This window comes from Convolutriloba macropyga, chromosome 5 (genome assembly GCF_964194025.1).
Source record: "Convolutriloba macropyga chromosome 5, txConMacr16.3, whole genome shotgun sequence".
NCBI lineage: Eukaryota > Metazoa > Xenacoelomorpha > Acoela > Convolutidae > Convolutriloba > Convolutriloba macropyga.
Genome location: NC_134472.1, coordinates 45,014,028 through 45,027,733, shown reverse-complemented (window position 1 = coordinate 45,027,733; position 13,706 = coordinate 45,014,028). Strand labels below are relative to the sequence as shown.

General features: G+C 35.3%; 1 protein-coding gene across 1 annotated transcript in view; it reads right to left on the bottom strand.

Annotated features, from left to right (window-relative positions):
- The window catches only part of LOC142340383 (uncharacterized), a 48,742-nt gene that overhangs the window by 12,942 nt on the left and 22,094 nt on the right, over nucleotides 1–13,706 (bottom strand). The window contains exons 5-7 of the mRNA XM_075390960.1: nucleotides 5,643–5,758; nucleotides 4,423–4,874; nucleotides 658–846 (exon numbers count right to left, since the gene is read on the bottom strand). Coding sequence (XP_075247075.1) covers nucleotides 658–846; nucleotides 4,423–4,874; nucleotides 5,643–5,758 — 757 coding nt within the window. The remainder of the gene's footprint in view (nucleotides 1–657; nucleotides 847–4,422; nucleotides 4,875–5,642; nucleotides 5,759–13,706) is intronic.

Below are 13,706 nucleotides of genomic sequence, written 5' to 3'. Positions count from 1 at the left end.
TGCGAAATTAAAACTTGATTTGTTATGTTTTAAAAAAAGTTTTCCCGACAAATAGTCTCTAGTTCACTTTTGTTTCTAACTGAAAAAATTTAACAGATCACTTTTTTTTCAAATTTTAAGCGTAAATTAATAACCAAAAATTCAAATTCAGGAGGTCATCTTATCGGTATAGAGCAAAAACAAATACTTATGGAAATTTAATTCCCGATAGTTGATTTGATTCCTAACTATAACCATAATTTATTGCTCAAAGCCATCAAAAGCTTTTAAATTTTTGCCCAAAAACTACTTAAAAATTCATAATTGGAATGTAATTGTTTTTATTGACACTGGATAGAAATAAATCTTTTTTCCGGACGCGCCTATTCGATGATATGATCTGATGTGCTCATTGTTCAAAAAGAGGTAAGAAATTGCCAGTTTCAGGTAAGAAGAAATGCAGAAACAAATTGTCGACTAACTTTTTTCTTAATTTTTCATTTTTCATTTTCATTTTTCATTAACAGAATCAGTTAAAAGTCACTGAAATTAATAGTTACCCAGGAATTTATCGCCAACTACCGTAAGCATGTCTTTTGTGGAATGAAATCAATTAATGTGCTTATCTCAGTTGTTATTGTTGGTCTTCGTTCCGAGCTGCAATGTTGTTTTTTATACCTGGGTTTTCCTGTGAGGGGAGTATAGTAGCAGAATGTAGTGTGATTGTGAGACACCCCTGTTGTATTTTGTAGAACATCTCAATGTCAACAGTTCCCACTTCTTTGAACTTGCCATACAAATAGGCCTCTTTGTCCACAATCTCAACGGCTGCTTTGTCGTAGCACGCGAAGTCAAATTTGATTTGTCCTGAATACGAAAGATTTCAATTAGGTTAAACCTGCCACGTTTATTTAATTTCATTTTTCTCGAGGTAGAAAGTAGCCATTTTGTACTTTAGTTGCCTCATAAGTGGCTTATAGGGGGGTCTAGCAAAGAAATACGGAAAAAACCACCAAATTTTAGATAGGAAATAAACCCCCATGGAAATAAACACCCATTTTAAAATTGAATTTCGGTCGTAATAATTTGTTCGGTTGTGATAGTTTCATATCAAGTCCCAAGGCCGCTAAGGCATGACCATGGCCAGCGAGGCATGGCCAAACGTGCAATCAAATAGTGGTTTATTTCCGTGGGGGTTTATTTCCATGGGGGTTTCTGTGCGTGGGGGTTTGTTTCCGTAGGGGTTTATTCCCTATCAAAAATTAGGTGTTTCTTTAGTTTTTTTTCCAAAGCTGGTTGATGGGATGAGTGAATTAACTCAATACTTGACAAGACTGGACAAAACGACGAAAAACTGGTAAGAGAGTGCTGATAACGACAGAAAATTGATGCTATTGTTGTTATGGCCTGAAATTGATGTTTTTACAACAATTAAGTCAGTCTCACTGAATGGCGAGAGAGGATAATTTATTAAGCACATTGATTGAACGTGCTCAAACAGTATTTGAACATGATAAAACTTATCATTATGCCCAACTAAACTAGATTTAGCTATGACCAGAAGAATCCAATCATCAGTTTAATGTTAAGAATGGACAATAATTCGATTCGAGACCCTCAGTTCATTCGCTAGCATGATTATTCATTATAGTCTGTTCGTTAATAGCAAATAAAGTAAGTTGTTGGAGTTTTGCGAGAGTACTAACATGGTAATAAAAGTATGTTAATAAAAAACAAAAGATGTCTTCAATTGCAATTTAACTGACCAGAGCAAAAAAAACACTGAAATTACAGAGTATAAGACCAAGAATATTATTAATGACTACGAAAAACATAATCCAGGGCGCGGATACTCTACCGCCAAATACGCGCTGGCTGATTGAAAAGTTTGAGAATATTAATTTTTTTGTTTCAACTAAGAGTTTTCTTGCCTTACTTTTCTCTAGCATTTCGCTGTTCTTTTTGTCACTTTGATCAGTCCCTGGTGGTTAATGGTTGGTTGATCTTTGGTGCATGAAACTGTATACTGACCTCTAAAATCTCTTAAGAGAATGCAAAAGTTCGCAAGATGAAGATATCTACAGATCGAGATCTGTAGAAATCTTGTTCACATCAGTATATTGTTGTAATATACTCACATCAGTACATTGTTGTAATATACTGATGTGAATTCTAATATACTGATGTGAATTCTAATATACTGATGTGAATTCTAATATACTGATGTGAATTCTAATATACTGATGTGAATTCTAATATACTGATGTGAATTCTAATATACTGATGTGAATTCTAATATACTGATGTGAATTCTAATATAATCCAGTACGCTGATGATACTTTTATCTTTTGCAGTGGAAAAACAATTTCTGAATCAAAGTTACATCTTGAAAAAAGTATTGCTAAACTCATTCTCTTTTTCAGGAAAAATGAGTTAAATGTAAATGAAAGCAAAACCGAATTCATAATTTTTGGAGCCCCTAAAAGAAACAAAATCGAAGAAATAGTTGTTAACGAATGTACAGTTCTCGAGAAAAAAATTGTGAAATACTTGGGAGTTCATATTGACTGTAATCTTTCTTTCGATGAAGAAATAGAGAATATACTAAGAAAAATGGCTGTTGGCATAAAGGTCATTTACTGCATCAAAAAAATATTGCCTGAAAAAACTAGATCTGCTTTACTGAACGCTCTTGTTTTAAGTCATCTGCATTACCCAATTGTTCTTTTCTCAGGTCTTAAAAAATCACTTCGAGTTACTCTAAATAAACAATTGAACTGGGGAATAAAGGCATGTTTCAATAGAACCAAATTTGACAGGACCACTGATCTCAAGGTCAAACACAAAATCTTACCAGTAGAATACCTCATAAAGTATCGGGTTATTATATATTTTATAAAGCTTCTAAAAGCGGATCTACCAGCTTTCGATGAACTCAAGTTAGCCACCCTAAGTGCTAAAATGAATGACCGTACAAACAAGCTGTCATTTGGAGCAAACCAAAAAACAAATATAATGCAAAACTGTTTTTCCAAAAAGGCAATTGACTGGTATAACGATTTGCCTCTCACCTTGAGGCGGAATATCCCTAAAAAGCGGGCTCTCAAAACTACAATAAAAAATCATTTCTGGAATGAGTTTCTAAAAGACCCAACGGTTTCTGAATTGAATTCTAATCTCAAATCTTTCAAGTTCAATCTTAATTTGATTTAGTTTTAGGGCGGCTTTTAGTCTTCTATGAAATGTTAATTTGAGGATTAGCATTTTTAAAAATATTCTCTTTTCTCGAAAATGTTAATTGTAGAATTAGCATTTTTAAAAATTTTTCTCAATTATAATTCATCTCTCTTAATTTGTCGATATTTTAGCACATTGTAAGTTTAATACAATTTTAAACTTTCACAATATGTGACGTTTGTTTCATTTATACTTCTTAACACTACATTGCCTTTAAACTATGTTCTGTATTTTATAGTTCATACTCAAAGGAATTAACAATGTTTTTCTTTTTTTAATCTGTTTTCATTAGTTTTTCGCCAGTGCATCATTTTTCATTTGATGCAAAAATTTTGTGCGATATAATTGCTGGTATTCCAGAATTCCACTATGATATTTTCATTAAGAAAAGGAACTTTACTTATATTAAATTTATAATCGCTAACTTACAGTGAAAAGAGACCATTTAATTAAAGAGTTAAACGCAAAAGTAGTTGAAATGGTTTGAAATATTCCTTTCAGGACTTGGGTAGCAACGCATCTTGAATGTTTTTTTTTGTTAAAAACTTCATTTTCAAATAGTTTTGCTTATTTCAATTGTGTTGATTAATGTAAGTTTTTATGAACAAAAAATTTCAGTCCTGTTAAATATTACCTAACAACTCGGCAACTAAAGTGCTGCAGTCTGATTTTCAGTTTTTACTATTCTGAAAAATTCCTGAGAAACATCGCATTTGCAATATCGTGATCTATCTTGAGAGTGTTCAGAAAAGTGGCTAAGTTGAAGGTTCAGTAGTTATTGTGCATGATCTTACAAGATGAATGCAATTTTGCAATCTTCAGAGAGTGATTTTTCTTAAAGATTTGGTATGGCGATCTTTTTCCTCTTTTGTACTCTCATTACAGAACGGAAAAAGTAACGGCACAGAAAAAACACATTGCAAAACTGCAGATATCTGATAGCAGGTGCAAATCGTTACCATAATAAAGAAAGTTGAATGTAAAATCAAACTTATTTCTTTTAAAAAATTAGACTTGTTGTTTTCAAAGCAGTCTTTACTATTATTATTTCTCAGCTCAATGATTGGTTGGTCATTGTTTTAATACAATTTAACGAAGAGCGAATAATGGCTCAATTTGTCAATTTTTTAATATTGGTGATGCAGATTTGATGCTCCATTGGCATTGGGATATGTTTCGAAACTTGGGAAAATTGGGTAACTTGCCTAGGAAATCACTGGGTACTTTTCCTTTGTAGGCTTTGACCCGGATGAGTAAGCAGCGCTTAATTAATGTTTCTGGTGACATTTCGAATGTCAAGTAGTTGTTGGATCCAGAAATGGCACCAGAGCGACGGTCCAGTTCCACTTCTCTGTACTTGTTAGCTCCTTTTGGGTACAGATAGGCTTTGTCGTATGGTCGGAGTAGAAACGCAATTCGAGGTTTCTTTTTGTTCAGAATTTCATAACGTGAAAAGTCGAATAAATGCGTGACTGAGACATACAGTTGATGCTTTGCGTTGCGTATTCTGGCTTCTTGTGGTACTTTGTCATGATTTCCATATATTAGATTGAGAGCTACCTTTCCTGTGTAATTCTCTGGCAGAACTGAATAACCATGCAGAAACTCTCGGGGTCTTATCTCTTGATTAGGCTCCACTTTTGATGCTGACATAAACCTTTAAAAGATACTGACGTTATGACCACCAAAAGAGTTTTACCCGACAAACTTCTGAATTTTGAAATTTTTTGATTGCGCAGTTCATCTGTTTTTTTTTTAAAATTTTTTCTAAAGTTTTGTTCTATTACCTCTTCAGTTTTCGAACAAATTTGGAACTATGGAAATAAATGAATATCAGCCAAATTGAGCCAAATAGTCTAATCGAAAATTAGATTTAGACCAGCGCGCTTTATGATAGAAAAACTAGTCGTAAGCATCATGGTTCTAATTCAAAATCATTTTACATTAATTGTTTTATGGCGTCCTATTCTTTCTTCTTAGCTAATTTGCTTACCTTATAGTGCCTTAATGATTTCCGTCAACTCCCCTCTTAATTGGGTGATTTGAATAAAGATCTGATCAAAAAATTTTGAAGGAGCTGGCGTTTTGAGATTCGGAATCATTTGCCTACCTGCCGGACTACCTCATTAGATATTCGAATTTTTGGCGAATTAATGATCCCTCTTCACTAAAATTCTGGGCTGAACAGAGTTTAAACAAAGCACGTTGAGACTAAGCGCATTAATATTAAATTTTGATGTGCTTTTTATTTTTGTGACAAGTATTTTAAACGATATATTTACAATTTTAATATACTTGTGTAGAGAAAGATCTTGTGAAAGAAAAAGATCTGATGAAATTCACCCACAGTGACGCCAGAATTGCCTTGTTGGCATATGGTATGCGTTTATTTTTAACTCAATTTTAAAGATTGATTTGCAATTACCCGAAGGTGGTCTCCTCTAGTCTTTTCATTTGATTCCTCTTCATCTCAACTATCTGTTTCCTCCTCAAATATTCCTCCTCCAGATCAACAAATGAGTCGTCGTCACTGTCATTCCCCTAAACCCAAAACAAACGTAAGGCATGCTCTTGGGTTATGAGCTTTAGCCGACGGAACACAAGTATTATTAACTGAGTTTGAAAAACGGAGTTATCAAGAATAACAGAATAATAAAATGATTTTTACTGAAGAATTAATTGACTTACAGGGGAGAACTAATGAAAATGTCAAGGTGACAATTGAATTTTTGAAACTATCGGAATAATTTTTTTTCGGGGGTATCCCAACCATATAAGCACTTAATGATGGAAACGGGAAAGTTCAACCTCAGATAACTTACACGTGTTAATAATTATCAAAATCAAAGTGCATGAGCAAGATATCGATCTTCTTGGCTAAATTTAGTTCGGTTAATTTCAATGAATTTGTTAAATTGAATCAACTGCGCTTTACATTATTTTAGTAAGTTGAACTTTACGACTTCTTTCAATATAGGATGACGGGTTATGATTTCGTAAAGATGTCCGCTGCAATCTGATGCTAAGTGAATGAAAATTGTCCCATCTATTATTTTTTGCGGGTGAAGTGAACATCCGTCTTCAAGTGTTTGCTCGTGTCCTACACGATTTGGTTTTGACAGAGCTTCTTAAAGCTCTTGTTTTCCTCACCAAATGTTATTGGGTGATTATGTTGAATGTTAAAATCCTCTCGAAAATGTTGCAGGTACTGTGCTTCCTGAACTGCTGCTTGGTATTCAACCACTGACGGCTATATAGGTATTATGGCCAGATTTTTTGCACAACAGCTGAGGGCTGCTTCAATGCTTTTGAGAATGAATTAAATTAGAAGCCCGTTTTATATTTCGTGTCGTTTAGCTCCCCAGACCGGTCTGCGTTACTTTCACGCAGTAAAGTAAAAATAGCATTTTTATTTTAATTCGATTTCAATTGCATCTAGACTTGCTGATAACTTAGTGGTCGTTTTAGATGCTGCCGCTGTTGGTTTTCGGATGCATTTTTGTTTGTGCACAAAATAATGGTCGCCTCTGTCTTGCCGGGAAAAAGTTTCTTTTCTGTGCTGTCTGAAATTTTATGTTTAGGTAGGCTGAATTTCTTTAGGGTTTGCAACACCTCATTTGAAAACCGTCAAGCATCGTCTCTATGTTCTCTCTAAGCACTCTATGTTCTCTCTAAGCACTCCTGGTTCACTGTGACATTATCTCCTACCTTTTTTATGGGCTCAGTATTCAGTCAATTCTGCCTCTGTCTTTTCGTAGGAACAAAATTCAAGCATATTTTGGCGTCGGTGATCATTGCCATTTTTTTCACGATTTCACAGTGATTTCGTTAACGAGACCAATTTTCATTTGTGACCCTTGTTTCTTTGCTGGTGTCTTTTTTCTCACTTGAATCCCCATCTCAGAAGAAATTTCGTCAAATCCTTTGATCAGTTGATAGCTGCCTGCTTTTCACTATAAATTTATTTAATAATAAGTCATACAGTACCTCCCAATATTTTTTGTCGTGTCACATTTTCTTGAAGTCGTTCCAGGCGAATTTCTTCTCCGAAAGGCCAGCATGGGAAAGTCGTCCTGACGTAAATGCGGTCGTGACATGGCTTTGCTTCACGTAAAAAGGTAGTATATTTCCTGAATGAATCTGGCTCACCTGATTAAGCAAAAGTTCCAAAGCTGTTCTCTCAATCCTCCTTTTTTAATTTGCTGGCCACATTTTGAGCTTTTGAAATGTGAAATTGACAACTTGGGCCCAATTTTTAACTTTTAAACCCATAGTCCCTAAAGGACGTCCCAGACTGGGTGGTCACACAAGGTGCCAATTTTTAATGTCTTGCCGGATCTTGACATCGTTATACGCTGTCGGTTCCCATTGGCAGCACTCTTTCCTTTGCCTGGTGTCATAGACCAATCCGGGGTCCATTTAGTTACCATCAGTCACAAGCGGATGTGTTTTTTTTTATAAAACTATGAAACATCTCTTGCTCGTGTCCACTCTTCTGGGCTCAGTTCCGTCTTCTCGCTTCTCAACTCCTCGGTGAAATCCAGCCCTTTTTGGTTATAAATCAGCTAAATCACTATCTGCTAGTGAGTACCATCGTATCGTGATCGTGGATTCTTCGCTCGATTCTTTCAGTTGAACTTCTTACATCTCTCTCTCTCTCTCTCTCTCTCTCTCTCTCTCTCTTCAATGTGGGTTTTTGATGAGGTTATACGGTATCGGCGTGAAAACACTCCGCTTTTAATGCAGTAAATGAGTCGCATCTCGATTTCCTGCTATGTTACTAAATACCATCATATGATTGTCAGCTTTTTTATTTTCTGTGCCAACATTTATTAGTTTAGTTGACTCCATTTTGTCAAGAATTGAGCCCACTTCAGACTCCTAGATGATCAAATCTAGAACGCCATTACTTGGTTTGGGTTTGGATCAAACATGTTTGCGTCACCAACTCTCCTGTTCATGAAGATTGTCCAACCAAATTAACAAAACTCTTTTTTGAACAATTAGTTTTCGAATCTCTCTCTTCATCTCTACTTGATATCTTCTTTGTCTTTGTTTTACAACCGAGTGTTTAATCCTGACTGAGTTAAAAAATCCTGCTCCTCTGTTCATCTTGAAAAGTCCCGTGTGATTGAGCCAGCCTTTTTTTCATCTCCAAAAACGTACACTTGAACCCCAAACCTAAACACTTCTTATACGGCGTCTCTTATTTGATCGTTTCTTGTAGAATGCCCGCATGTAAATAGTACGTCTTGAACTGCTCATAAAACTCCTTTACATTTTCATGTCTCAGCTCCACATTGCCAGTCCCCACACTACTTCACTCGTTGCCTAATGCAAGTAAACAATAGCAAATTTCTTCTATATGTCTCCCAAAACAGTCCAGAAAAAGATCTGCAACAGCGACCCTTTGCCGAAAGTTCCTGTCACATTGATAAATATTTTCTCCATCTATGAGTACGCTTAGGTGTCTGCCAGTCATGAAATTGGAGTGCTTTTAATTGTGCCTAATGGCCATTAAACGAACACTTCATTGAATTATCCCATTCTGGTGCATTACTGGTCTTATCCGTTTGGCTTAAATAACCAAGTTGTTTGTGCAACTTCTTTGCCCGCTCTGGTTTAAAGATGTTGTATATCGTCGTGAACTTTAGCACGCTTCAATGAAACAAACTAATGGCCTGTTTTAGTTTAACCAGTTCCCATATTGAGTTTCAAGCAGCTGATTCATTACTTGGGAATGAATCTATATCATTTCGCACATCTAGAGAGAGATAGAGATTTTGAAAGCCAGTCACACAAAAAATGTTCTTGAGTTCTTTTTCGCAGACGCCTGAGCTCGAGGGTTTGCTGATATTCGAACAAATTATTCTAACACTATAGAGGGAGCAACTGATTGGGAATAAGGTCCAAGAAAGCAAAACTGTTTGTCCTTACGTGATTTTGACAACCACTGTACACTAGCATGCCTCCTGCCATCCACTGTATAAGAACCACCAGGAATTTATCATCTGATTTGGTCAATTTTGGACATAATGCCCCTTATTCACGTCTGTTTCGTTCTGTGTGCCTTTTGCGTGTCATCTCCATTTGCCCTTGTTCTTCAAGATTGCACCGTTTCACTCAATTTGACCACCTGCATTTACTGCGGGTGCCACTGAACTTTCATGTTCCTTGTATCGCCTATTTGTATTGTGTACTCATGGAATTTCTGCAGACATTTTCAAACTCTTTGAGATTTGCTTAGTGGCGAAGTTCTCCTGTAGGACAAAGCTTTAGAAAATATTGGCCTACCATTGAGAACCAAACATTAGAGATTGTCTCCGAGACTATTTTTTGTCCTTTTCAAAGCGTTGCCAGAGCTTCTATCAAGAACTTGAAAAAATCAAAGTGGAGCCAATTGTACCATCAAGGTTCCCATCCTTTGATCCGTCTCCAGTTCGTTGATCTCCCACACAATCACGTTTCACTACAATGTAGTCTCTTGCTTTGAGAGTTAGTGGCCTTTGGCACCTCTCATGATTTAGCTGTCGCTAATTCCAGACTGATTTCTTTTATGTACTGACTCATTTTGTTGGTATTCTTCACGTCGTTGTTTGCTCCACTGGGCAATCGCTCGCACTCACCGGGTTGCTCCTGTGTTTTTTGTAATGACACCGCTCGCTCCAGATTGAAATAAACCGCCCCTTTTCTGTGTAGGTCAACCTTTGGACTGTCTCTTTTGTTCCTTTGATTTGTCTGAGCAAAACAATCATCGAATGAATCTCGGTCAGAAAAATTTTGACTGTCAAAAATCCCATTGGTTCTGCCTTCTAGTTTTTCTAATGACTTAACCAACTGCTGGGACTATAACCTTCTGGGGTATGATAATTTGCAGGTGGAAAAAAAGCGCTTCAACTAATTTTAAAAAATGCTCTTTTCAAGAGTGAGTTTTACAGATCAGGAAGGAAATTTACAGGAGAAAGTTGTTTACTAAATCATGATGGGTATTTAAATTTATGAGATGTAACAAAATGCAAAAACAGCCCGTATAAAAAACCATTGTCAATAGGAAAAATCAGGATAGGAATCTCTTTACAGTACCATGATTTATGGTGAGATTTCTAAATCTGACCAAATATGGCTAGTTAAGTGGAAATTACCCCAAAAAAAATCTTTTTCCGGAGGCCTCCTGACCATATAGGAACGAGACAGAATTGGGAAAGTTAAACATGAGATAACTTACGTCTATTAATAGTTGCCTGAGTCAAAGTGAAGAAACAAGATAATGATTTTTCTTAATAAAATTAGTTGTTTCATTTCAGTAAATTTGTTTCTCCGAATTCGCTTCACCTAAAAATTTCTTGATAAGCTCAGCTTGAAATTTCTTAATTTTTAAATTAAGTTGTGGATTGGGTTTCTAATACATAATAATTATCATTGTAGAGGACCAAACAAATTTGAATTTTACCTCTTTTTAACCCAATTCGTTTAACCCCGCATGTCTTAATAGCATGTCGTTTTACAATCTATCATTCAACCCATTTTCTTAATACCTTTCTGTCAATTCGCACTGCAATTCAGCATTGGATTTTGCATGAATGTTTTGTATGATTTAAAAATCCACATTTTTTTAAAAGCGAGGTTATATGATAGGGAGTTTATTTGATTGGTCAAACATTTCTTATATTGACATCTCTAAATCCCACTGTCTTGTTGTCTTACTTATTTGTTTCCGTTTTGGATTTACTGGAAATAGGTCTGTTTGATCTTCAAAAGTTGTTGATCATTTTTTTAAGATTGAGCAACTCAGCAAAACTTAACATGTCTAATTCTGTGCGTATGCATTTAATATTAATGATTATAATAGAGCAAATACATCCCTTACTTCAAATCGACAATTGAATTGTCTTTTGAGAGTTGAAGTGACTTTCATGATAAAATTTTGCTGCACACGTTTTTGCTGAAATCTATCATTAAACATTGAGTACATTTTTAAAAGATTTTTTCTTCGTAGTTAACAAATTATTTTTTAGTTTATTTGTAACAGCTTTTGAATAACTTAAAAAAGTTAACGCATAAAAAAAAAGGTACGCTAAATATGCCGGCAGAAACAGTTTCCGAGTTGATTTTCAAGTTAAAGAATAATAGCAACCCAATGCTTTTTCAGTCAAAATTAAAATTAAAGGCAAAATCAAACAAATTCTTGGTCCCAAGATAGATTATAATAGCTATTCATTTGCAATATAATTAGAAGAGTGCCACCATCTGTGACTTGCAAAGGAACATTTTTTAATCCCTGAATTTTATGGAGCCTGAATAATCAAATTACGCACAACTGAAAAATAAATTGTTTTCCCTTATTGCAATGTTTGCATTAAAATTGATTTTGCTGCTATTGCAAATAAATCCGGGCGTCACATTGTCTCACAAATTGAAAAATAATTTCAAAAATTGGTATTTACATCATAGAGTTTGGTCATCTGGAGAGGCTAAAAATAACTCAGAACTTATTTTTTAAGCTTCGACGACTAAATAAATCTGCGCATTCTACAAAAATGTTGAAATTTATTTGTGTCACAAATTTTGCACATTAAATAAACTATGAGTATCTTTATAATTACGCGGTATTCAAAGTCTATTGAAAATGACTGTTTGTGTGAAAATTTTTTTTTATCGATTGCATTGTTTTTACGATTTTATTAACAAATGCGTCCAAACCTTTACAAGCTATTAAAACAATGTTATGTTGTATACCAATTCATTGGAATCTTCGTACTGAACAAAATTCAGAGCCGAATTACACATTTAGAGTTCTTCAAACAAAATTGTCCTGCAGAGCTGCTCCTCTCCTAGTTATTCATAAACAATTGACGATCACAAATTCTTATTCAAATTCTTACTTGGCTCAAGAGACTAAGAGTCAACCGTCTGCTATTTTTGACAGCAAAAGATAAGATTAAATTTGGTGGTTTCTGCTTAACTGAAAGGGATCAGCATTGGACCAATAGCCGTACGTGTTAAGTTGTGTTAAAATTTCTCTAATGGGGTTGAGTGCTTAGCATTTTTTGACTTCCCGGGTCGAGGTTTGGCGGTGCATTGTCGTAAGAAATGCGGTGAAATGCGGAGAAAAAATTGATTTTCACCGCGTATTTTTTACACCTTTTTTCGGTGAATGCGGTGATTAGCGGTTAATTATTTATTCTCACCGCGTTCTCAGTATTCTTACAAAAAAGAATAGTCCCCACACGGGATTGCACCTCTGACCTCCTGCATGCCTTTAACTGCTTATTCCACTGCGCCAACTGTCACTTACTTCTTGTTATTTCTTGTGAATTTAAATCAGATTGATTAAACGTTGGAAAGCACAGGCGGTGAAGTTTTGTAAGTAATGCGGCGAATTTCGCCGTGAATTTTTGTAGGAAAAGCGGTGAAATGTGGTGAGTTACTTTGTTTCACCGCATTAACCACTTTCAACGCATTGCTTAAATTAATTTGCCACAAAAGTCCATGCTGTGAGTTTTTGTAAGAAATTCGGCGAATTTTGCGGTGAATTTTTGTAAGAAATGCGGTGAAATGCGGTGAAATATTTATTTTCACCGCATTCATCGCAAGCACCGCATTTCGTACAACAATTTACCCAAAAACCTCGACCCGGGTTTATTAATCCAACTTCATTTTTAAAACCTTGCCTGGCTCAGAAGAAAATATTTTTGGACTGTTCAATTTATTTGGAAATCATGCTGGTGATTTGTTCAATATCTGGTGTTAAAATTTGGCCTAAAAATTCAATAAATACAACTAGTTTTCGTTTGAAAATGACAACAATATAGCCGGAAAACAGAAGTGACGGTGATCAGTCATTGAAGTTCAAATAATTTGAAGTCTACTTGAAGGTGGTTTTGTGATCCCAGTAATGGTACTCTAATGTGTAAAAAAATTGATAATCAGAATAAGTGTGGAAAAAAGAGTATAATCTTTTATCCTTCCACATTAAATTGCACTCTCTCAAAAACAAGGGCGTAAGAAAACAAGGGTGTGAATTAAAGATGCTTCACTTCAGCTTCACAAAATATAAAAGTAGGTTCGATTCTATTTTGCAAACATTAGGTCGAGCTAAAATCCAGCCCTTATTTTGGGTCGAGCTTTCGAACAACTTTTGAGTCGGGCTTTACTCTTTCGTAGACTTTTGGGTCGAGCTAAAGTCTTTTGTTAAAAATCTCTGTGGAGCTAAAGTCCAGCGTGTCAAAAAGTCCAGGTAAAGTTTTTTCATAGCTCAAATGAGTCGAGTACGGTCTTTTTATAGTATATTTTGGTCCAGAATTGTCTTTTCATAAGTCTGTATCTAATCCTCACTTTCTCAAACAGTTCGTTCTCAGTCTTTGGAAATCATTTCAGTTGTTATTTTGATGACGCCGAAAAGGCAAATGGGGAGAAAAGTGAGTGGTTTTGCAGTAGATAAAAGGAATGAAAGAGGAATGAAAGAAAGTAGAATGAATTTTTGAGAGAA